This window comes from Adiantum capillus-veneris, chromosome 13 (genome assembly GCF_014529385.1).
Source record: "Adiantum capillus-veneris isolate H3 chromosome 13, ASM1452938v2, whole genome shotgun sequence".
In the NCBI taxonomy this organism is placed as follows: Eukaryota; Viridiplantae; Streptophyta; class Polypodiopsida; order Polypodiales; family Pteridaceae; genus Adiantum; species Adiantum capillus-veneris.
Window position 1 is genome coordinate 139,267,251 of NC_140943.1, and position 26,094 is coordinate 139,293,344.

At 45.9% G+C, this 26,094-nt stretch overlaps 1 protein-coding gene across 2 annotated transcripts in view; it reads right to left on the reverse strand.

Annotated features, from left to right (window-relative positions):
• LOC147444958 (uncharacterized) overlaps nt 1-26,094 on the reverse strand; it is a 42,800-nt gene continuing 16,706 nt past the window's right edge. Inside the window, exons 4-5 of one of the 2 annotated variants that reach the window (XM_086527971.1) lie at nt 395-465; nt 1-134 (exon numbers count right to left, since the gene is read on the reverse strand). In XM_086527971.1, coding sequence (XP_086384097.1) covers nt 398-465 — 68 coding nt within the window. In that variant the 3' untranslated portion in view covers nt 1-134; nt 395-397. Of the gene's footprint in view, nt 466-26,094 lie in introns of both variants that reach the window. The other variant, XM_086527970.1, reaches the window with a different exon arrangement.

Consider the following 26,094-nt stretch of genomic DNA (forward strand, 5'->3'; position numbering starts at 1 on the left):
GAAGCACAATCATCAATAGAATTGAGCCAAATCAACAATGGTGATGAATTACTAATGAATGGTCAATTTTTGTTGCCCATTTGCTTTATACAACACTTGAAAGTGGCCATTCTCCTCACTGCATGTGTACGATGCTGCAGATAATTTTTGTCTGTGAGCTTCAGAGAAAAAATAACAAAGGGGTTGAGAAAAATGGTGCTCAGCACCTGCAATACCACTCTCACTATCCAGAGAAAAGTCTCACATATGAAGCTGCCTTTCGACACAAAATTACGGACAAGGTTCACAAACGCAGTCCCCATAAAAAGAAGACCATTTCTATATAAGGCAAAGGTGAGATACATTTCCTTTTCCAGCTTTGTAAGAACCATTTTAAAACGACAATGTTTTCTACCTATCACAAGAATATGATTTGAATCCCCATGATGAAGCAACCCAACGCAACCCACGGGCTTAGGCGTTCCCCTGCAAAGAAGGGGGAAAAAAACAAAGCTAAGTTAGATTTTTCAGCCTTCCCCTGCAAGAATGCTAGACAGAGATCTCAGCTACATCAGACATGTCCAATACATCATGAGGTGCGGTGACACCTGAGACTTTCAAGACTGATGAACAAGACGGTGGGTCTCAGAATTTTTGTCCTGGACCAAGCCATGAAACACTTCTATGCATGCAGCATCAACTAGTGTAGAATGTAAAATGCCTCTCTGACAGATGCATCGCTGATGGTGCACACATGTACGTGCGTTTACATATGCCTCTGCAAGATCACCATGAACACACTGGCAATGTACCTTAAACTCTTGTTTTGCATCATTTCATCCATAGAGACCCTTAACACGGGCATTGTTCTTCTCGAAAAGAGTCCCAACAGAGCTAAACAGACAGACTAAAGTGCAGGTTCAATTCAGACTAAAGACCAAGTTCTTACAGGACCCTCAATTGAAACTCCCATAGTATTTTGTAGTAACTGGAAGATTAACAAACTCTTTAAAATTTGAAAAACAAACTATCTACAAAAACTTCTACATGCTAATTACAGAGCCCATGATTATGCTTGACCTTGAAATATTTATTGCTAAATTAGCAGTTTGTTTATACAAAGTGGGAAAAAGATGTAAAACATATACCAGTTTGTTGCAACTTGACCTAGCTTTTTCCACACATCGTATGGTAAATAAACAGCCCATAAAACTTCTAAAAGCTACACCCGATCTCTATCGTGGCTAAATAGCTAAGCAGACCTTATATCTAAAAGTAAGAGGCTAGGGTGCCTGTCACAAACGGCACAACAATACCAATAAACTCAGATAAATAAACTGTATCACTTAGAGAGGACCCAGATGAAAAGAAAAGGAGATGAGAATAAGGAGATCGTCACAGTACCAGGGAGCAGAAGATGGGTTAGTCCCCCCCCCCCCCCCCCCCCCCCCCAAAGAGAATCTTTAATTGCTTAAGAGTAGTTTACGAACACATGAACTGGAGGTGGCAGCAACCTCAAAAAAAGCAGAGGAGTAAAAGGCTATGAGATAGAGAGAAGTGGAGTCGCTTTTCCTAGAAAGAGGAATCCTCGAAGAGAGAGAGAGGGCTGCTTTTGCACCGAAACTTAAAGGAGGGGGTGGGGGTGGTTAGAGTTTGGCATCTCTTTGGATTCGTCCGATCGGTCCAAGACACTCCCAAGGACAGGTGATATGGAGTGGGCTGTTTTGTGGCTGTGCTTGGCGGGAGTGAGGTAGTCGCATTATTTTTAGTCATGTCTAGTCTAGGTTTTGGCTCAGTTCTTGGCGATATAGACTCCTAGAGGCTTGGGATATTTTATCTCAGCCCTGGCCTATTTTTACCTGGGCCCTAGTTGGGTCCGCTGCGTGGCTTCCCGCATTTCCATAATTTGGCATATTTATTATGTCCTGGGGCTGGACTTATGGGTCTGCTACAGTTGGGGGGGCATGTAGGCAGGGCAGGGGTAGGCCTTTGCTGTGTGCTGAGAGAGCTTCTTTTGCACCGAAACTTACAGGTGTGTGGTGGGGGGGGGGGGGGGGGGGGGGGGGGGGGGTAAGAGTTTGGCATCTCTCTGGATTCGTCCAATCGGTCCAGGTATCTCCCAAGGACAGGTGATATGAAGTGAGGGCTTTTTTGTGGCTGTGCTTGGCCGGAGTGAGGTAGTTTTCTCATGTTGCGCTATTTATAGTCATGTCTAGTCTGGCTTTTGACTCAATTCTTGGTGATATAGACTCCTGGAGCTTGGGATATTTTATCCCAGCCCTGGCCTACTTTTACCTAGGCCCAAGTTGGGTCCGCTGCGTGGCTTCCCCCATTTCCATAATTTGGCATATTTATGATGTTGTGGGGCTGGATTTATGGTGTCAGCTACAGTTGGGGGGGCATGTAGGCAGGGCAGCGGTAGGCCTTTGCTGTGTGCTGTGCTTAACCTGGAGGGCGCTCCTCTTGGGGCATTGTCACATGCACATCTAACTGCACCTAGCAGGCATCCCTAGCTTGAGGGAGTGAGCAGCCCCCAGCATTTTTGGGGTGCAACCCATCTCGATGTTTTCTGCAGCCTGGCGACCACCTTCCGATAAGGGCTATCGAGTAGCACCTAATTGGCAATGTGTAACTGGCTTGACACCGACAAGGCGGTCAATCACTGCAACAATCACCGAACCGAACTGAGGTCCGAAACAGCAAACACTTGAACTTCGATAAGAGAACATCATACTTGTAGTTGAGAATGAAGTGGTGGAGCTCCACTTCCAAATATACTAGCCCCATTGTCACAAGGACGTGGCAATTGCTAACTTGAGTTGTTGGTTTCTTTTCGATGATTTTTGTTTAATTTTTGGGACCCTCGTTTTGAAGTTGCAAATGGGACATTTCGTGGCCAGTGTGAAACGGCCGACGGCCGAGAGTTTCAACCGCAGTCGGGAAGGGCAGGTCACCACGAGTTGGTCGGGCCAATCAGCACTGAAATCCAAGCAGTAAAAGGGTGTCTAGGCTTAGTTCAAGATCATTTAGGCCCCTCGCTACACTTATAAGTTGGTGGGTACTAGGGAATTAACTCAAGAGGCAAACTGGACACTTGGCAATTGTAGAGCAACCTGTAGGACACCTCAGCTGGAGGGGGTGCCCAATTTGAGAGTGGAGGCTGATTTTTGTTCAGAGGGGGGTGCTACAGTGTGTGTGAGTAGTGGGTGCAGGTGCTCACAGCTTTAATGGAAAGCTTGCCTTCTCCCTTGCTCTATGTAGCGCGACGACTTGCTCTCACGCATCTCTCTCTCCCCTTTGCACATATGGTAATGCCCCACTAGTTGGGCTTCTCAGATGACCATGTACAATTCTAGGGGTTTTATGCACGTTTGCAAAGGCAAGAGCCTTCTGTAGAGGAACCGAATTAGCTAATTGCTAATCCCCTTCAAGTACCCACAGTTCCATCGGGAAGGAATGCGAGAACGGAGAGTTTTCTCAAGTGAAAACTCATCCGATTTATAGGGGAACTGTCCCATTGTGTGCAGGAGCACCTGAGACACGCGTACGCGTGCTTGCTCCGCTCGAAACGGTCCAAAACAGAGAATTACAGCTTGCTGTGTTTTTCTGCAGGTTTAGGGTTTCGCACCTAAACTGCAAGGAATTGCCAGGGGAGCTGACCTGCAACTCACTGGAAAGCTTCCATACCGCAAGGGAAAGTGTCCTTGATGTATACTTTTGACCTACAAGGATATTTGCCTCGTTATGCTGGTAAAATTGGGTCAAAAACCTGCAATTACAGCCATGGACAGGTTTGGACAGCTTGGTGAGGGTTAGGTGGAAGCATTCGGATCGTTTATTTGCCAAGGGAGCCTCGAAAAGCATTGGGTGCTTGTACATGACAATTTAGAGAGATTTCCCGTGAGGGATCTCGTCTAATTCAAGGGGCAAGTGACCCTACAGGTGCGAGAGCTTGAGCGCAACCTAGAAAAGTGATCGGCACGCGGATCGGAGCGTAAACCAAAGAATTCAGCGAGCTGCAATTTCTCGCCAGGTTTTGCAAAGAGCTCTAAAGTGCATGGAAAGTCTATGTTTGCTTGGGATTTTGTCCGTGGAGACTTCTACTGTGGTTATGTTGCCAAAATCGGGTTAGAGTAGAGGAATTTCAGCCCGATAAAGGTGGGACAATTTGTAGAAGTTTACAGGGTTTTCTCAAGTATAATAAGAATAAAGAAATACCGAAAGGGGTGCCAGTCTTTGGGGCCAACAGGGTGTCGTTGTCTGCTTGGTAGCACTCTAGCTGCCAGGCCATAGTTTGTCTTGAAGTGTTGAATTCCAGTCGCAGGCTTATTCGTGAAGTTCCTTTGTGTCCTAAAGTCTAAAGTAAAGAATTCGGGTAAAAGCCAAAGTCCACCGCCCCACAAGCCGGTTTCTAAAGAATCAGGTGAAAGCCAAAGTCCACAGCCCTACGGGTCAGTTTCACCTAGTCTGGTGCCCCTTTCGGTACTTCTTTTTATATTAAGTAATCCACAGAGTACGACTGCCACGGAGTCACTCTGCATGCCCACAACCATGCACTGATCTGTTGAGGTTGACCCCTAGGCTCATATTCAAAGGCACTCAGCCAAAAAGTAACAGATAAAAGCTGGCTTGAACAGTGTCAAGTGCGGCGGAAGGGTTTAAGGATTTAGCTCAGATCTAGTACTTTGCACAAACACAAAGCTACTTTACTTCCCTTGAGAAACTGAAGTGAACAAAATGAAAGAGAGAGGCAAAGGGAGAGAAAGGAGAGACGACACTGCATGTCGGGTCCCAACCACCCTCAAGGGCCCCCTTGCTCTATTGCCAGAGCAAGTACTTGCTTTGATTACTTGCACAAATGCTAATACAATGGCTAAATGCTGAATACTTGATGTTGATGCTGATGAGATACGGTGCAAAAACGCTATGTTGATCTTGTGCAAAAACACCGGGTGATCTAATGCAAATCGCTGGGCTGAACTGAAGCAAGAGGCTAATGATGCTCGGGTGCTCGTGATGGAAACGCTAGGGGCTGAGGTGCTCTAGGTGCTAGATGCCACTGCAGGCATGGGTTTTGATGTCCTAAAAACAGAAGGCAGAGTGACTCGTTTATAGGTTTTTTTGCCATTTGCCCTACCTACTATTTATAAATGTCATGTAAAAATCACTTATTTGTAACAAAGGAGTGGAGTGGCTGTCACAAACTGATGACATGGCGGTACTGCCCGGACACAACAATGATATGGCAGCTTGCTGACGTGGCAGAAGCGGGCAGATGATATGGCAGTAGTATGGATTTTCGTAATTTGCGCTACTTGGTTTTTGGACCAACTTTTTGACCAATTGCTTTTGGAACTGTTTGCTTTTGAGGTTTTAAGCTTTTGGGGCTTTGCTTTTGGCATCCCTTGTAAGAATAAAAGGAGGCCTCATTCTTCAGGGCATCTGGACGCAAAGTCTGAGAGCAGAGGACCCCTCGCGAGTTGTACTTTGCTCAAGCATTACTATAAGAGAAATACCGAAAGGGGAGCCAGTCTTTGGGGCCAATCTCTCTGGGCACAGAACTACGCCGGGCCGTGTCGACCAAATTGAATTGTGATTTTAAAGTTGTGAAGTATTTAAGTTAATCTCTCTTGTGTCGCGACATATTCTCGAATTGGGGTGCCCAAGTTTGTTACAATGGTATCAAAGCACAGACGATTTCTCTTCTACCAAGAAATTCGATCCTTCTTCTCGCGGCACATATGGATTCCGAAAAGAATCAGACCAGTCCATCTTCCACCTCTGAAACGGGAGGCAGTACGTGTCACAAACTGACGTGTCAAAAGCCTAAAGAATGGAGCCAACTTACAGATGTCGGCCGAGGGGCCTAAACCCTAAGAAGAGCAAGTAACAGAAGAAATCCTACCAACTTATGGGGACCCAAGTGACATAAAGGATTAAAATAAAGCAGGACCCGCACACACGCAAAAAATGATGACGTGGCAAGCTGTACGGAATTCCGTTTTGCGTTGGCTGATGACGTGGCAGGATGTACGGATTTCCGTAAATTACGCTGGCAGCTTTTTGGCTTTGCTTTTGGACCACATGCTTTTGAGTTTGAAGGCTTTTCACTGTAATTGCTTTTTAGGCCAAGGGCCTTTAAATATGAGGTTAGGGCTCATTCTCTTGCATGCTTCCTCGAGAAGGTGCAGAGTCTGGAGTACCAGCTTGTACTGTGTTGATGCAATATAAAGAAATACCGAAAGGGGGACCAAGGTCTAGGGCCAATACTCTCTGGGGTGGAATTCCGCCACTCCGTGTCGCGTGTCGTCTCTCTCTCTCTCTCTCTCTCTCTCTCTCTCTCTCTCTCTCTCTCTCTCTCTCTCTCTCTCTCTCTCTCTCTCTCTCTCTCTCTCTCTCTCTCTCTCAGTTCTGTTGCTATTGATGCAATATAAAGAAATACCGAAAGGGGCGCTAAGGTTTGGGGCCAATACTCTCTGGGGTGGAATTCCGCCACTCCGTGTCGCGTGTCGTCTCTCTCTCTCTCTCTCTCTCTCTCTCTCTCTCTCTCAGTTCTGTTGCTATTGAAGTGTTAAAAGTCTGTTCAGTCTGTTCTTTTCTATTGACACGTGGTGCCCGTCTTGTGACAGTGGTATCAGAGCATCAGGCGTGTGCTTTTCTAAAAGCATACCGGTCCTACAAAAGAGCAGACAGAGCTATTGGAATTTTATTTAAGGTATCTCCGGGCTCCGACCTCGGTTCCGCCTCTCTGTGTCGCGTGTCGTCTCTCTCTCTCTCTCTCTCTCTCTCTCTCTCTCTCTCTCTCTCTCTCTCTCTCTCTCTCTCTCTCTCTCTCTCTCTCTCTCTCTCTCTCTCTCTCTCTCTCTCTCTCTCTCTCTCAGTTCTGTTGCTATTGAAGTGCTAAAAGTATGTTCAATCTATTCTTTTCTATTGGCACGTGGTGCCCATCTTGTGACAGTAGTATCAGAGCATTAGGTGTGTGCTTTTCCGAAAGCATACCGGTCCTACAAAAGAGCAGACAAAGCTATTGGAATTTTATTTGAGGTATCTCCGGGCTCCGACCCCGGACTTATTAGCCACTGCCACCCTTACTTTATCGCATCGGGCATAAGCGTCTTACAGGGCATAAGCCATAAAGAACCCAAGACTTGAAATTCATGGATTCATCAGAATATTTGCAATTTCTGCTCAACGAGCTTCACGACATTCTTTCGCGACATCCTCAGCAGAATCTTCCGATGCTGCAAAGTTTTCAACAATGTTTGAGCTACATGTTACCCCCTCTGATGCCCCAAGTGGTACCTCCTCCTCTGGCACCAGAAAGTACGAAAGCTTCCAACCGGCAACCTTCTCAGCCATCTGACCCTAATCCAGTGCAACCGCCTTTGCCACCGCCATTGCCCCCACCTCCACCACCACCGCCACCAGGCTACAATGTTTGGAGCTGTCACGAGGACGTGGCAGTTATTAACCATGTCACAGAGATGTGGCAACTGCTAACCTTGGTTGTTGGTTTCTTTCCAATGGGGTTTATTTTATTTGTTTTGAGACCCTCTTTTTGAAGTAGCAAACGGTCGGACATTGTATGGCCAATGTGAACGGTAGATTCACCCGCAGACGGGAAGTGGTCGGCACTGGAATTCGTATGGTAAGAGGATGTCTAGGCTCAGAGCAAGATCATATAGGGCCCCCCGTCGCACTTAGCAAGTTGGTGGATACTAGGAAGTGAACTCAATTAAGGCGTAAAGTCAAGGTGGGATTACCAACAAAAAGTATCCGACAGTTGGGCCACATTGCACTTTTGGATGCGGTCCCAATGAGGATAGATGGTCAGAAGACCAGTAGGAGCCCAACGGAAGCATCTCCTAAAATTTAGGGAACTGCTATTTTGGGCCGTATGTGTTCGCGTCATTACCTCCGGTATGACTAGGGGAACATTTTATAACTCTGCCGCGAAGTCAACTGACGCGTCGGTTGGGATATTTTTAAGCGGCGAACCTGAAACGGGAAAATGCTTGAAAATGCGCCAAGTGTCGAAATTTCATGCAGTTTCCTCTTGCAGAAAAATGGGCGCTGATTTTTAAGCTGGAAGAGGCCTCATTTCATCATTTGTCACAGGTTAAGAGCTATGGAGTGCTTCCTTTCCCTCTCATGTACAGCGTGGTGCTAGGAGTGATGCCCTGCACACTACACACTGCTCTCTCTCTCTCTCTCTCCCCTACGTGCAGTTATGTGATGCCCCACAAGAGGGCTACTCATTTGACTGATGTACAGTTGTGTGGGTTCATGCTTTTGTGCTGAGGCAAGAGCCTCCTTCAACAGGCACAGGGGTAGCTAGCTGCTGCTCCAAAACAGGCACTGGTGAGGGTCATAACCTCACCGTACAGGTGCAAAATCAGCCCTGTGTATGCGCTGTAAATTCACTGTTTTTCAGCCATACGGACGCCAGGACCATTGGGAATCGTGCCCCACTGGCAGAGGACAGTTAGGGGACTGTTTGGGGCTGAAAACAGGGCAAAAACCAGTAAATACAGCGTGCTGAATTTACTGTTTTTGGGCAGGAAACAGAGGGTATACGCCAATGCAAGTGAGTTCTAGCAGGGGAATTGGTTTCGCGCAAGTTTTGGGGCTGTTATGCTGCCGAAATTTGGCCAAATCAAATGGTATCTAGGTGGATACACGTGAAGGATTCCCAGGACCTTACCTTGTAATTTACCCTCCTAAAGAATAAAGAAATACCGAAAGGGGCGCCAATTTTGGGGCCTACAGGTTGTCGGTGTCTGCTCGGAGCATTCTAGCTTCCTTGCCGTGTGTGTATTCAAGTGTTAATTCCCGTCGCAGGTTCTCTTTGTAAAGTGCTTTGTGTGTGAGTCTAAAGTAAAGAATTTCGGGTGAAAGCCAACGCCTACCGCCCTACGGGCCGGTTTCATGGTTCCATTGCCGGGACAAAATCATTTTTTTCTCAAAGAGTGAGCCTGGATTTTTCAGGGTAAAGACACACAGTGCAGGAACACGGGGATTACACTATGGCCGACAAGGGGAAGGGAATTATGGAAGAGGGTTCCTCTTCAAAGGACAAACAGGAGATTCCTACGGTTTTTGAGCTCACAGCCACGTCAGTCTGTACCTCCTTTCAATGTGAATGTCCCTCCAGTAGTACAGGGCTTTATGACAGGGCAACTTGAGGATGATGCCTTCAAGACTCAGTTAGTTGCCGCGGTGAATGTCTTTTCGCAGCTAGTGCAGAATCCGAGGTTCATGGAATTCTTGCAAGCGCCACCAGTGCAACAGCAAAATAGGCAACCTACGCCGCGTACGGAGCTTGTTGAAGCTCAAGCCCAGGTACTTCATGTGGCGCAGGAGGAAAGGGAACACTCGCATGTTGCGGAGTCGGGGGCTCCAAAGCAGGTTCCTCCCGTGCTTGAATAGGTGGCTAGAATGCCTATTCCACAGGTTATGCTAGTTTAGCCCGCCACCTTTCAGAGCCAGCATGCTGTTTTGAATGGACAGGGAGCGGGAGCTGGATACCAGGCTATGCACTCAGTTTTTCCACCACCCACGGTACATCCTGGGTATTTCAGGGGTGGATTAGTGTTCCAAAGTATGGCGTTATGCGTCTGGAAGTCAGCCGTACATGCCAGGAACAGTGTTCGGGGGTATGCAAGGCATCATGCCAAACCCCATGTATGCTAGTATCGGCATGCAGCAAGGTTTCCACTGCAACCAGGGCCAGTTTGGGGTGCCACAGGGTCATTTTGGCATGGCTGGTTTTTCTGGACAGCAGCCAGATATCGCACCTCTGACGCAAAATGTGAATGGCCAACACGTGCCGATCATGCCTAGTACAGTGCCCATGTTGCAGACCATTCCCTATGACAACTTGGGGGCACTAGAGAAGCCGAAGGCTTACAAAGAAGGTGGTGCAACGGTAAAGTTCAGTACCTTCAGTAGTTTCGAGGATAAGACAAAGGCTCCCATTTTCCTCCAGCAGTTTGATACAGCCTATGCGGGAGGGAATTTTACAAAGGCCTCGAAGGTCAGGAAAGCTGCCACTTTCTTAAAGGACAATGCGCTTACATGGTGGACGACATTGTTAATGCAAGGACAGACACCCGCCACTTGGGTTTACTTCAAGCAAATGTTTGCATCTGCTTGGCTATCAAATGAATTTGAAGCTGATGTCCTGACAGATTGGCACCAGCTTACTTCAACTTTGTGCAAGAGCTTGCTGGAGTACAATAGGAGGTTTTGTAAAGCGTTACTCTCACTGACCTCCTACAGATTTGTGCCATTGACAGAGCAGATAGAGAAGTACTGTTGTGGGCTGCCTAAAGGGCTTCGCGATTACTATACAAAGAACAGAGTGGCTACCCTTACTCAGCTTATGTAAGTTGCGAACACTTGTCTTGCCTTGTTGAAAGGAGAGGACAATGGATTTCCGAGCAGTGACAAAGGAGGGCAGCAAAAGAAAAATTCAGCGAAGAAGCCCTTTGTGAAGACGGCTCCTGATGCGTCACAGGGGTCAGAAAAGGCCACCAAAGACAAGGATTCAGCCGGGACTTCTGAAGCGCAGGCAAAGAAACAGAAAAGGAAGCCTTTTGTGCGCAAGTCGCTCGAGGAAAAGAAGGTCCTAATGGCTGAGAACAAATGCTTTATATGCGAGCAGCCTGGTCACTTTTCTATCAATTGTCCACAAAGGAAAAGGCCAGCTGAATCAGAGGATAAAGAAGACCAGAAAGGCAAGAAGCCAAAACCCACGGCAGGTTTAGTGCCAGACATGGTGGGTGACAGGCCCAGCACAGATGCCAGTGAGTTATGCAGGGCATGGGGTAAAGTTAGGGATCAGACGGCACTCATCTTCTTTGATCCAGGTGCCAAAGCCAACTTTATCTCACCAGAGTTAGCTATGGAGCTGGGCATCAAAGCTGAAGAGATGGGGTACACAGCAGAGGCAGGGTTGGCATGTCCTGGCCACTCAGAGTGTGTTACTCCCATCATTGGAAAACTGCGTCTGCATATTCAGTCGTATGTGGACACTGAAGAGTTTTACATCATGCCGCTGGAAGGTTGTGATGCCTTGTTGGGGATCCCGTGGATGTTCCGAGTGCATGGAGTCTTGGATGCCTACAACAAAAAGATCATTGTACAGCATAGGGGCAAAACTCACATCTTGGATGTAAAGCTTAAAGGAGAGTCAGTCCCTATTGTATCTGCTTCTGCTATCACTTCCGTAATAAAGAATCATCTTTCTGTGTACTTGATTTTTGCACGTGATGTCTCAGATAGTGATCAGTCAAATTTATCTGTGTTAGAGAAAGAAAGGTCAGCATTTTTGCAAAAGTTTAGTGACTGTTTTTCCGATTCATTACCGTCGCAATGGCCGCCAGAGAGACCTGAGGACCATCGGATAGATTTGGTGCCAGGGTGTAGTCCACCAAATAGACCTCCCTTCAGGGTTAGTGTGGCGCAGCAGAAAGAGATTATGGGCCAGGTTGAGGAGTTATTAGAGAAGGGGCTGATTCAGCCTAGTTCTTCACCCTTTTGCTCCCCAGTGCTCCTAGTGCAGAAGAAGGATGGCTCATGGCGCATGTGTATTGATTACCGTGCGTTGAATAAGAATACCATCAAGAATAGGTTTCCTATTCCTCGCATTGATGATATTCTTGATCATTTAGAGGGTGCTGCAATTTTCAGCAGGATAGACCTTAAGAGTGGGTACCATCAGATTCGTATAAGGCCAGAGGATGTGCACAAGACTGCGTTTAGAACGACATTTGGTCTTTATGAGTTTCTAGTGATGCCGTTTGGGCTAACAAATGCTCCTGCTACGTTCAACAGAATGATGGACCGGATTTTCCGCTCGCATCAACAGTTTGTTGGAACGTTCTTCAATGACATGATAGTGTATTCGAAGAATGAAGAGGAGCATAGGCGTCACTTGACCATTGTGTTCGAAGAGCTGCGCAGTCACAGGTTACTTGTCAATCCTAAGAAAAGTGAATTCTTCCTCGAAGAGATCCACTTTCTGGGCCACATAGTCTCAAAGGATGGTGTTAGAATGGATCCCGCAAAGGTCGAAGCTATCAAGACATGGCCAGACTTGAAGACTGTGCACGATGTCAGAAGCTTCTTGGGATTGTGTTCCTACTATCGAAGGTTTATCAGAAATTTTGCAGAGATAGCATCGCCTCTTCACGCATTGCAAAAGAAAGAGGTCACTTTCAGATGGACCCAAAAAGAGATTTCAGCTTTTAGTCTCTTAAAGGAAAAGTTGACTTCAAATCCAGTTATTGTTTTGCCAGATCTCAGGAAGTCATTTGTGGTCCAGTGTGACACGTGTGGCAGTAGCATCAGAGCAGTGCTAATGCAAGACGGACGGGTAGTAGCTTATGAAAGCCGAATTTTGCAAGGGCCAGAGAGGACTATGCAAGTCTATGAGAAAGAGCTCTTGGCCGTGATTCATGCGCTTTCTAGCTGGAAGCACTACCTCTTAGGTGCTGATTTTGTTGTCCAAACAGATCACCAGACCTTGCGATACTTCTTGACACAGTCAAAGTTATCCGAAAAGCATATGCGATGGGCAAACATTCTTTCCATGTTCCACTTCCAGATTATGCATGTGGAAGGCAAGAAGAATGTTGTGGCTGATGCATTATCAAGAAAGCCACAAATTTCAGCTGTGTCAATTCCTTATCATCATGAGTTAGATGACATGAAGGAACAGTATATTGCTGATGAAGATTTTGCAAGGATCTTTGAACAGTTACAAGAGGGGCAACATCACGAGCACTACCTCCTCAGAGATGGTTTTATGATGATGCATGGCAAACTTTGTGTCACTAGGCCATTGCGACATAAGGTCATGGAAGAGAGTCATGTCCCACCGTATGCAGGGCATCGTGGCATTGATGCAACAGTTAAGGCGGTAGAGACATTCTTCTATTGGCCTACCTTGAGGAGAGATGTGGATGCCTTTGTGCGAGCATGCATAGTTTGCCAAAAGGTCAAGTTTGACAGGCAAAAGGCACCAGGGTTGTTACAACCACTGCCGATTCCGGATAAGCCATGGGAAAGCATTGCTATGGACTTTATCTTTGATCTTCCAAGAACGCCAACAGGGAATGATGGTATATGGACCATTATCTGCAGGTTCAGCAAGCAGGCCCATTTTATCCCTGTCAGGAAGAAGATAAAATCTGATCAGATGGCACGCTTGTTCATGTACAATGTGTTTAAGTACCATGGTATGCCACAATCGATTATCAGTGATCGTGATCCTCGCATGACCAGTTTGTTCTGGAGAGGATTGTTTGAGAACATGGGCACTACGCTCAAATTCTCGTCTTCGTTTCATCCACAAACTGATGGACAATCAGAAGAGGCTAATTCTACTGTCCTAGATCTGTTGAAATGCTATGTGTCAGATAATAAGGGCAAGTGGGAACAGTATTTGCCTATGCTTGAGTATGCGTACAATAATACAGTGCATTCGTCTACTGGCAAAGCACCTTTTGAAATTGTTGAAGGCGGCAAAAAGGTTCCTCCCATTTTGCATACAAAGGACAAGATCTTTGAGGCAGATCGATATGTTGAGAACATGGATGAGATGTATAAGAAGATTAAAGTTGCCTTGCAGAAGACTCAGGCAAAGCAGAAAAAGGCTGCTGATCGTCACCGTCGTGAATTGCTACTATCACCTGGTGATTGGGTTCTGTTAAGGTTCGAAAAGGCAAGGTTAAAGAAGATGAAGGGCAAGGAACGGCTGTTTCCTAAGCTCAGCATGCGTTACTACGGGCCTTTCCAAGTGCTTGACAAGATCAGCGATGTGGCTTACAGGCTGAAATTGCCTGATGCATGGAAAATTCATAATGCGTTTCACGTGAGTCTTCTAAGACCCTTCGTGGGTGATGTGCCAGAAGATATGCCAGTTGAGGATCAGCCAGAAGTTGAGGAACTTGATGAGATCTTGGTACCTGAGCAAGTTTTGGCACATAAGGACAGAAAAGTTAAAGGACAAGTTGCAAGACGCTATTTGGTGAAGTTCAAGAACTATCCACCTATGGATGCAAAGTGGATGGAAGAGCATGAACTGTTAGAGTCACCAAATGTATTGCAGCTTTACCTTGAAGCCTTTGGGTTACAGCCTACTTGTGTCCCAACCCAACGTGTGCAAAGGAGGGGTAATGATACAGCTAGTACATCAAATGTACATATGAATTCAGTGCCATAGATGGAAATGGCAAAAGTATGAAGGCCTCATTAAGTCATTTGTATCTATGTATGTTACGACCTTTCTTGCGGATACATGCGATGATAAAAGAGTGTTAATAGCACAAGATCATCAGTGGCGTGTATTTACGGTATGCAATCGAGGACGTTTGCGATTTCAAGAGGGGGGTATGTCACAAGGACGTCACAGAGATGTGGCAACTGCTAACCTTGGTTGTTGGTTTCTTTCCAATGGGGTTTATTTTATTTGTTTTGAGACCCTCTTTTTGAAGTAGCAAACGGTCGGACATTGTATGGCCAATGTGAACGGTAAATTCACCCGCAGACGGGAAGTGGTCGGCACTGGAATTCGTATGGTAAGAGGATGTCTAGGCTCAGAGCAAGATCATATAGGTCCCCCCGTCGCACTTAGCAAGTTGGTGGATACTAGGAAGTGAACTCAATTAAGGCGTAAAGTCAAGGTGGGACTACCAACAAAAAGTATCCGACAGTTGGGCCACATTGCACTTTTGGATGCGGTCCCAATGAGGATAGATGGTCAGAAGACCAGTAGGAGCCCAACGGAAGCATCTCCTAAAATTTAGGAAACTGCTATTTTGGGCCGTGAAATGTGTTCGCGTCATTACCTCCGGTATGACTAGGGGAACATTTAATAACTCTGCCGCGAATTCAACTGACGCGTCGGTTGGGATATTTTTAAGCGGCGAACCTGAAACGGGAAAATGCTTGAAAATGCGCTAAGTGTCGAAATTTCATGCAGTTTCCTCTTGCAGAAAAATGGGCGCTGATTTTTAAGCTGGGAGAGGCCTCATTTCATCATTTGTCACAGGTTAAGAGCTATGGAGTGCTTCCTTTCCCTCTCATGTACAGCGTGGTGCTAGGAGTGATGCCCTGCACACTACACACTGCTCTCTCTCTCTCTCTCTCCCCTACGTGCAGTTATGTGATGCCCCACAAGAGGGCTACTCATTTGACTGATGTACAGTTGTGTGGGTTCATGCTTTTGTGCTGAGGCAAGAGCCTCCTTCAACAGGCACAGGGGTAGCTAGCTGCTGCTCCAAAACAGGCACTGGTGAGGGTCATAACCTCACCGTACAGGTGCAAAATCAGCCCTGTGTATGCGCTGTAAATTCACTGTTTTTCAGCCATACGGACGCCAGGACCATTGGGAATCGTGCCCCACTGGCAGAGGACAGTTAGGGGCTGAAAACAGGGCAAAAACCAGTAAATACAGCGTGCTGAATTTACTGTTTTTGGGCAGGAAACAGAGGGTATACGCCAGTGCAAGTGAGTTCTAGCAGGGGAATTGGTTTCGCACAAGTTTTGGGACTGTTATGCTGCCGAAATTTGGCCAAATCAAATGGTATCTAGGTGGATACACGTGAAGGATTCCCAAGACCTTACCTTGTAATTTACCCTCCTAAAGAATAAAGAAATACCGAAAGGGGCGCCAATTTTGGGGCCTACAGGTTGTCGGTGTCTGCTCGGAGCATTCTAGCTTCCGAGCCGTGTGTGTATTCAAGTGTTAATTCCCGTCGCAGGTTCTCTTTGTAAAGTGCTTTGTGTGTGAGTCTAAAGTAAAGAATTTCGGGTGAAAGCCAACACCTACCGCCCTACGGGCCGGTTTCAGGAGTCCATATGGATACCCTTATTATCCATACCCGGGACATGCGCCTAACCAACCCAAAGATTTCAAAGATGGTGGCACGACAGTCAAATTTTTCACTTTTTCCGGGGTGAAAGATTGCAAGAAAGCATTGCAGTTCCTACAGCAATTCGACAACATCTATGCTTTGGGGAACTATACAGAAGAATTCAAGATTTCTCGAGCAGCGGGATTTCTTAAAGAAAATGCTATGCAATGGTGGAGTTCAATCGCGACACAATCGCATGCTCCAAGGACCTGGCAAGCTTTCAAGACAGTTTTTGCACGTAGTTACATGACTTCGATGTTTGAAGTCCGGATTTTGGCAGAGTGGGGCAACTTGAAAATGCTTGCCACCAAAACCATGGACGACTATAACCGAAGGTTTCTCGACGTGTACCTACCGGTGTCCTTTAAGTTCATTCCCTTGGAGGAACAGTGCGAGCGCTACACCATTGGACTACCATCACCATTGCAGGAATATTGTCTCTCCAAGCAAGTCTCTACCATGCAAGAGCTTATGGACCATGCCCCGGTCGGCTACAAGCTCATGAAAGGAAAGTTGGAGTTTACCACAGAAGAACCTCCGGCCACTAACCAGAACTTCCGGCAACAACGAACAAATTCTCGGGAATCCCGTGAAAACCAACCTCAACGGCCTCGTCTGACACAACGTCAACGAGACGCCTTGTTACAGGAAAGCCGATGCTTCGAATGTTTCCAATACATTCAATACATGTCCTGAGCGAGCCTCGACGTCCTCAGTGCAACCTTCTGCTCCCACGACAGACAGATCCCCGGGGCCACCTCCGGCCAAGAAGGCTAGACCTGCTATTGGACTAGTACCCAATATTTATGGTATACACCTCAAAGAGTTTTAATGAATTATGCAGAGCTTATGGAAAAGTCAACGGCTTGAAAGGAAGCAGAATTCTTGAAGCAGATGCACTTTGATTATGATGCAGAGGGTGGAGAAATTGAAGCTAAGCTAGCCACGGGGCAAACTCAAAAAGTGGTACCACTCATTGGTGCACTTCCAGTGACTATACAAGATTATCATGGAAAAGCCGATTTTCACATTATGAAGTTGGGCAATTGCGACGTTCTTTTGGGCATGCCCTGGCACGACAAGAATGATGCAACTCTCCAGGTCCGGAACCGAACCATCACCGTGATGCAAAAGGGCAAGCCCGTTGTCCTCAAAGTTCGGTTGTCCAAACAAAACCCTGAATGACCTCTCTAGTTGTTTTCTAGTTAGATACTTTTGAACATTGTTTGAGAAAGTATTGTTTGAAATTTGTTTGAAATTTGTTTGAAATGGATGCTATTTGTTTTAAACCTGTCTTGGTGCCGATTTGACTTGTTTGACTCTGGTTTTAAATACTAGTTTCAATGATTGGTGATTTTACTCCCGGGTGGAAAAGTGAGAAATACTATTTTGGTATTGTTTGAAAACCTCGGAACGACGTAGGCCGATGCCTGGGGAGCGTTTCGTTGTATGCTAGAAAACCTCCGAATGACACAGGCCGATTCCTGGGGAGCGTTTGGTTGTACAGTCCTCTGAGCTCATGGCCCGGACCTTTTTAGGTTATTTGCGGGGGGAGCGACGAGGTAGTCATTGAGTAGCTTCATACCGCAGACCGTTGGTCTCGGGGGAGTGCTCAGCGGCGCTGTTTGTTGTGTCTTGTAACATACATACGTAAGCATTTGTGTTGCATTGTGATGTGCCAATTACTGAATATTCCTAATTGGATGAGATTGCCTGGGTATGTAATTTTAGTGCATCAAGATACCCGTGGAAGATCAGTACGGTCTGAGTGTGATGGCTAATTTTACTACGCCGGAATATCAAGAGTTCCGATCTGAACGAAAGGAGAAGCTAACTCCTTGATCAAAACAGCCCAAACGAGAAGCTAACTCCTTGATCAAAAGAGCAGAAAGGAGAAGCTAGCTCCTTAACAAAAAAAGAGCAAACTGATTGTCCCTCGGAAATTTTTGAGCTAACTTGAGTTGTTTTGCAGATATGTTGTAATCGCGGACGATTACTCTCTTTCAAGAAGGGGAGATGTCACAAACTGTTGACATATCAAAAGCCTAAAGAATGGAGCCAACTTACAAATGCCGGCCGAGGGGCCTAAACCCTAAGAAGAGCAAGTAACAGAAGAAGTCCTACCAACTTATGGGGACCCCGTTTGATGGGGCCCCAAGTGACATAAAGGATTATAATAAAGCATGACCCGCGCACACACAAAAATTGATGACGTGGCAGATTTTTGAAAATTGCACTAGCAGGATGATGTGGCAGCTGTATGGAATTCCGTGTTTTGCGCTGGCTGATGACGTGGCAGGCTGTACGGATTTCCGTAAATTATGCTGGCAGCTTTTTGGCTTTGCTTTTGGACCAGATGCTTTTGAGTTTGAAGGCTTTTCACTGTAATTGTTTTTTAGGCCAAGGGCCTTTAAATATGAGGTTAGGGCTCATTCTCTGGCATGCTTCCTTGAGAAGGTGCAGAGTCTGGAGTACCAGCTTGTACTGTGTTAATGCAATATAAAGAAATACCGAAAGAGGCGCCAAGGTTTGGGGCCAATACTCTCTGGGGTGGAATTCCGCCACTCCGTGTCGCGTGTCATCTCTCTCTCACTCATTTTGGTTGCTATTGAAGTGCTAAAAGTCTGTTCACTCTGTTCTTTTCTATTGGCACGTGGTGCCCGTCTTGTGACAGTACAGAAAATTCAAGCGGATTAGCAGAGAACGAGTATGGGCCACCTCCGCCTTTGCAGTATCAACTCATGGAGATGCAATGTCAACAACAGGTTAATGAGTGCGCAAAGCACATGCTTCAGTTTGCCAAGGATCCACAATATGCCAAATTTTTGAACCAGCACCCGATGGATGAAGTGCATACTCATTGGCAGAAAGCCATTGAATCACCAATAAAACTGGCAATCAAGAAACCTCCTACTCCAAGGATGTTTACTGAAGATGAACTCGAGGACATTGTCGAAAAAGGAGTCAACCAACTATTTGGGTCAAAGAAGAAGCAACTGAAGAAACGTAACAAGAAAATTGACTTCCCTGGTTACTTGGGCTGAAAATCCTCTTTTAAGAAAGCAAGAAAACAGAAAAAGCGTGTATGCTTCGAAGCATTGTCCAGTTCGTCCTCAATTTTTCTAAGAGCTCGGACAGCTCATCCATTTCTGACTCGAGTGATGAGGACAGAAAGGGCAAGAAACCACAAACAAACTATACGTTTTATTAAAAAAGGAAGCACTTTTACAGAGTTAATCAATATGATTTTCTTGACGACAAGGGCAAAAAGGCCAAGGAATTCAAGAGGGTGGACAAGCAGTAAAGTTTGAAACCTTTTTAGGGTTTCGGGATGCTCCCAAGGCTTTAGCCTTTATCCAACAGTTTAATATAGCATTTTCTGGATGCCGCTATACAAAGCACTCAAAGATTAGGCGGGCAGCATCTTTTTTCAGAAGGCAATGCATGGACATGGTGGTCCACTCTTTTATTAAGAAAAGAAGCACCGAGAGAGTGGCTGAAATTCAAGGAACCTTTTATTTCTTCATGGCTCACTCAAGAGTTTGAATGAGATGTGAGAACCAATTGGAACCACCTTCGGATGATCAAGGGTGACACTTTGGATGATTACTGTGAAAGATTTGGGGATATTTTCCTTCCCACCTCTTCTTTCAAGAAGATCATTTTGAAGGAGCAGATTGAGAGGTTTTGTTGTGGACTCCCCAAAGAAATTCAAGACTACTGCCTTGAAAAAAAGTCAGAGTCCGTCAACAATTGATGGGACATGCTAAGTGGGGATTCGCTATGCATTCGGGTAACTTGACTTACCCACCAGATGATCCTTCGACAAGTTAGAACAGAAACAAACGACAGATAGATACACGAACTCGACTGACGGAAGGACAGAAAGATACACGATCTCGACTGACAGAAGACCAGAGAGATGAATGTTTCAAAGCAGAAAAGTGTTTTTAATGTGGACAACAAGGACATATCGTTGCACGGTGCCCCAACAAGGCACAAGAATAAGGATGACTAACAGAATGGAAATACACAAGGACGAGGAGATACTCGTTCCAGAACAGAATTTAGATAGAACATGATGGATGAATTAGCATTATTTTGTTGTATGAATTGATGAAATAAGACTTTTTGGAAGAAGATTTTGAATTTTTGGATGAAGCCAATGTTGTATGGAAGAACCTGTTATTTGTGAGCATATAACACGATTATGAATGAGATGATGATGATGGCTTTGGAGCAGTGATAGCTCTCGGATGGAACTGAAATGAAAACGAGCGAGAAGATACTCGTTCCGTAACGGATACTGGCTTTCCAAGACAAGAAAGAGAAAGGTAAAGTAAACGGTGGTTCTTAGTTAAGAACCATCCGACATTGAATGCGAAATGGATGGAGGACCTAGCAGATACTCCTCAGATTTGGAACTTTACCTCGATGCTTTTGGTCTAGTTGTGGATAGTCCAAGAGTTCCCACAGATCAGCGGGTTGAATCTGATGCAGGCGAGATTGCACAAGAGGGGAGTTACTCCGCTCCTTTGTCACAGATTACCTGGACAGAATAGAGTCACTTTCTCTTTGGGTTTCAGGGATACCGATGTGCTGACAGTATTCTGTTGAATGACTTTATGAGTGAAGTACTTCGACATAGGATCCCCGGAAATGATTACTCGCACACGACAGTGCTTGAGTGGAATGATTGACCAAATGACTACAGCATTTCGGTCTCAGAATTTATGGACGTGATCGCAATATGGGATTAGTTAAATCGAGATCGGTGAGGTCCGATGCAGATCTAGATGCGATAGCTAAATACATCGCCAGGAATCACGGTCCTAGATTCTATGTGATGTGATTTGAATGAGATCTGATTGTGATCTAAATGTGATGTGATTTGAATGAGATCTGATTGTGATCTAAATGTGATGTGATGTGACTGCCGTCTTTGTACAAGTGCTAGATTTGTTTCGTCTAGTGCGTCGGTACTTAGAGTCAGTGTCTACTGAATTGGTTTATGGCATATGTTTGATTTTGCGATTGTAATCGAGGGCGATTACAATTCTTTCAAGAGGGGGGTATGTCACAAACTGATAACGTGGCGGTACTGCTTGGACACACAGCAATGACGTGGTAGCCTGTACTGTCGCCTGCTGATGTGGCAGCATTACGGATTTCCGTAATTTGTGCTACTTGCTTTTTGGACCAGCTTTTTGACCAGTTGCTTTTGGGATTGTTTGCTTTTGAGTTTTTAAGCTTTTGGGGCTTTGCTTTTGGCATCCCTTGTAAGAATAAACAAGGGGCCTCACTCTTAAGGGCATCTGGACGCAGAGTCTGAGAGCAGAGGACCCCTCGGGAGTTGTACTTTGCTCAAGAATTAATATAAAAAATATACCGAAAGGGGCGCCCATCTTTGGGGCCAATCTATCTAGGCATGGAACTACGCCGGGCCGTGTCGACCAAATTGAATTGTGATTTTAAACTTGTGAAGTATTTTAAGTGATTCTCACGTGTGCCGTGCCTGATTTCTTGACTTGGGGTGCCCAAGCCGGTGACAATGGCTCCCCTCTCGTGGAGCAAACACCCCACTGGATTCAACCAGTTGATTTGACATGCACTTTTGGAATAGCACATCTAAACCAAAAGCCTCAAGGTGAAGCTCTCTCTCTCAGGAATATCCTCCTCCAACCATTTTGCATCAAGAGCCATATAGTTCCTAAGCTTGACCAAGTATCAGCGGACCAGCTTACCTTACACTTTCCTCTCCTTGTGCACTAGGACATATTTTGAAACGAGAATCTCTTCTATCTCTTCCACTTCTGGTTGCTCCTCTGGCTCCCTGTCCTCTAGCATCACCTTTGAAAGGTCTCAAGAGACTCACGTGAAGAGCATTGTGAATCTTCCAAGTATTTTGCAACTTCGATTGAAAGGATACATCGTTTATCTTTTCCTGAATCTAGAAGGGCCCATGGTATCGTATACTAAAAGCAGCTTTGAGTCCTTACCCTTTCTCTCTTCCGTATGCGTGCTTTCTCCATAGTTACATGGGTCGGGAACAGGGACAAGGACGGGACGGCAAAAGTCAGGAAACGGGGACGGGGTTCCGGACGGCAAAAAAAAAAGTTTTTTTTGCATTTTTTGACCTACACACATGCCACACACATAAGAGCATCACTTTGACCACAAATTTACACTAAATAGACCAAAGAACATGAGTCATATAGACGCAAATGTGCTAATAAAACATCGAGAAATAAGGACCCAAAGGGTGGCTTTTATAGCCATTGGGGTGCTTCAAAGTTCAAACATATGGCTATTGGAGAGGAACTAGCCACTAGAAATGATCAGGTTTTCAAAAAGTCCCCTCGCATCCCCTGCCGTCCCTGGGACGTTTTGCCTGCGTTCCCACTTGGCAGCCCTTTTTCCGTCCGCCCCCACCCGTCCCCGTCCCGGAACCGGGCGTCCCCCGTCCCTAGGGTCCGTCCCCTCCGTCCCCTGTAACTATGGCTTTCTCAAACCGAAGTAGCACCCAATCATTCTCCTTCAACTGCAAGTCGCGACAATGCTTCTCTGTTGCCTTCTTATGCCTTGCTTAAGATTTCTGCACAGCCTCCTTTACCTTGGCAAAAGTAGTCTGCAGATCTTGTAAGTATTGATCTGCTTCAAAAATCTTGTCTTTGGTGCATAGAATCGGAGGAACCTTTTTGCCACCCTCGACAATCTCAAATGGCGTCTTCCCCATAGACGTGTAAATAGTGTTGTTGTAAGCAAACTCCAATAGAGACAAATACCTCTCCCACTAAGTCATGTTGTCAGAGATATAAGACTTCCACAAGTCAAAAGCCACTGAGTTGACTATCTACGATCACTGATCTATCTGTGGATGAAACGAAGATGAAAATTTAAGCCGAGAGCCTAGATTCTCCTACACTAATTTCAAAAACAAACTTGTGAATCTGGGGTCTCTATATGACACTAAAGAATTAGGCATGCTATTTAGTCTAAAAATCTGCGAGAAAACAGTTTAGCCAAGTGGTTGGCTTTCACTGTCTTCTTCACTAGTACAAAGTGAGCTTGCTTGCTGAATCTGTCGATTTCGGTCCAAATATTGTCGTGCCCACTTTGAGTCTTTGAAGATAAAAAACGAAGTTTATTGCTATACTTTCCCAAGGTCAGGTAAAGGTGTCACAAATTGCATACGTGTCAAGCCACTGAAGAACGGAGCCAACCTACAAATCCCGACCGAGGGGCCTAAACCCTAAGAAGAAGCAGCAGCAGAAGAAGAAGAAGTCCTACCAACTTATGGGACCCCGCTGATGGGGCCTAGGTGACCTAAAGAGATCAAAATCAGCAACACACACACAAATAGCTTAAAAGTTGATGACGTGGCAGCTGTATGGACAAGCCAAATTTTGCGCTAACTATTGACGTGGCAGCCTGTTCGGATTTCCGGATTTTACGCTGACATAACTTTACCTTTTGACACACCAAACAAGTGCACACAAACTCATCCATGTCCTTCTTGAGATGAGGCAGTAGAAAAACTTTCCCACCCCTTTCAAGGTACCCTCGATGCTGTTAGAGTTCAATTTCTTGTTCGGTGGTAGCTCTAGTGTCTCCCAGGAGCAGATTAGGAAGTGAGGGTTGTTTTGTGGTTGTACCCCGCCATACTTGAGGTAGGCGTACCTGTTCACGACGATGCATTTCACTGTGTTGCTCACCCCGTAGGCTAGCATGAGGTGGGACTCCCGTTCCTAGGGCTTCTCGGGGCATCGCGTTGTTGGCCTGAAGCCTTAAAACCGCGAGAGTCTCGAGTCTTCTGCAATTCTGCTACTAAATATGTGTGTCAGGTCACTTTTAGTGGGTTCACATATTTATTAGCATTTTATCAGCCATTTATGGGGTCATGGGGTTTTGGTTGAGGTAGGGCAAACTAGGAGTTTGCCTATATAGGCAGCCCCCCCCCCCCCCCCCCCCCCTCGTACTTTTGGCATGTTGTTCAATGCAAAGATCCAACGTTTGGGCACTCTCTCTCTCTCTAGCATTTTGCATCTGCTAGCATTTGTGTGCGCGGCGACTTCCTCTCTCTACATCGATCACCCTCTCCCTGGCGTTTTTTGGTAGCGATCCTCTCTCCTCTTGCTAGCGCTTCCTTCTCACAGCGTGTACACATCCTCTTCGGTGTGCCACTGCCTGTGGTGTGCGCTCGTACCCGTTCGATGGGCGGTAGATCCATCGCAATAGATACAAGATCTATTGGCTGCATGGTACATAGAGGTGGTTTGCTCGCAGTTGCAGACAAGTTCATCACCCGATTCACCCTTTTCCGCTACACCTTTGACATGGTATCAGAGCCAAGACGTGCTCTTGAATCGGATGGGTGATTTGCACGAGGTTTGCTGTTTTTTCTGCATTTTCCACTCTTTTGGGGCTGATTTCGGCTGTAGTGGGCAGATTTTCAGATTTTATCTTCTACCTCAACCTAGCCTTATCACATGCCTAAATTCTCGAGCACCATGGAGAAGAGTGATGATTTTGCACATGATGACAAAGGACATCATGAGGAGACCGGTGGCAGTGAAACCACCGTCGACGAGGAATGGGGAGATTGGTCCCAGTTTTATTCTGGCATAGGTGATTAGCCAATCAAGATACCTACACTCCCTACCTTTCCCTCAGATCGGTAATTGAATGGAGACAACTATGCCATTTAGAAAACCACCATGATGGTGGTCTTTGACTCTTACGAGCTTGAAGGTTTTGTCTCGAGCAACTTTCAAAAGCCAAAGGATCCTGTGGGAGCGAAGTTATGGGAGCATGTCAATGCTCACATCCGGTCTTTCATTATCCTCAACAGTGCACCATCAGTTATTAGCCACATACAATCAATGAAAATGCAAAGTTGATTTGGGATCGGCTTTCTTCCCTTTATGAACGAGTTTCTCCAACAATGAAGCGGATAGCCCTTGAGGTGCAATTGGGGACCTTGAATGCAAAACTCTTCCATGCAGGATCACATCAACAGATGCAGGACCTTCAACAAAAGATACTTCATATGCAAAGCTTATCCGTTCAGAGGATATGGCCATCCAGCTATTGGCTCGATTATCTCCTCGGTACACAAACTTTTACTCTTCATTGATTACGAGTGGCCGACTGAATACTATCTCTTGGGACGAGATTGTTCCAATGGTATTGGACCAAGAGAAGCGGTTCAATACGGGGAAGACGTCAGGCCCCGAAGCCTTGACGGGTTCTTCCAACAACAAGAAGAAGCAGAAGGGTAAGAAAAAAAGCAACAACAACAAAGATGAGAAGAGCGATGCCGAGCATGAAGCCTTGAAGGCGGAACGACATTGCAACAGTTATATTACTGGAGGAAGTGTCTTGGAGATTCTTCGACTTCTACAGCGGCAGTGGTACAGTCACTAGCCTTTGCAAATTCTCCCTTCACAGGACTCTCCAAGGACATAGGAGGTTGTATCGACTCTTCCGGGTTGAGATGATCGTGATTGGATTCTTGACAATGGTGCTTCACGGCACATGACACCTTCGAAGGATCTTTTGTCCAACATGTGGTGACACTACGGTACTATCTTCATTAGCGACAAATTTAGAATTCCAATTCACAACGAGGGTTCCATGGAGCTCATTCCCGATGGCAGAGGGGGTATGCATACCTCCAAGATACTTTATGCTTCAAAGTGGGTTTTCGTCTTATGTCTGTGCACGAAGTGTGCAAGCTTGGTATGGAGGTGATCTTTACAGAGGATGCGGTATGTAGGGGGCTCGGTAGAGAACCGACTCTCCATTCTCTTTCTTCAGCGACTTGATACCCACATGTGATCTTTGGCATTACAGATTTGGTCATTTGAATAATGATGCTCTTCGGCTTGCTTTTCGTGAGCAGATGCTTACAGGCTTACCAGATGTTGGGAGTAAGCATGGGAAATGCATTACTTGCATTCATGGGAAGCAAAATCGAGAATCTATTCAAAGACTTGCTACACGCCGAGCCATTGCCGTTTTGGAGTTGGTTCACACCGACCTTTGTGGACCTAAACAAACCTTCCCTCGGCAAGGTTCTTTATTTCATGTTATTGGTGGATGATTTAAATCGCTACTTTCTACAGCACAAGTATGAGGCATGGCCTCTTCAAGAATTGGCGTTCGCTTGTGAGAAGGAGAGCAATCAAGT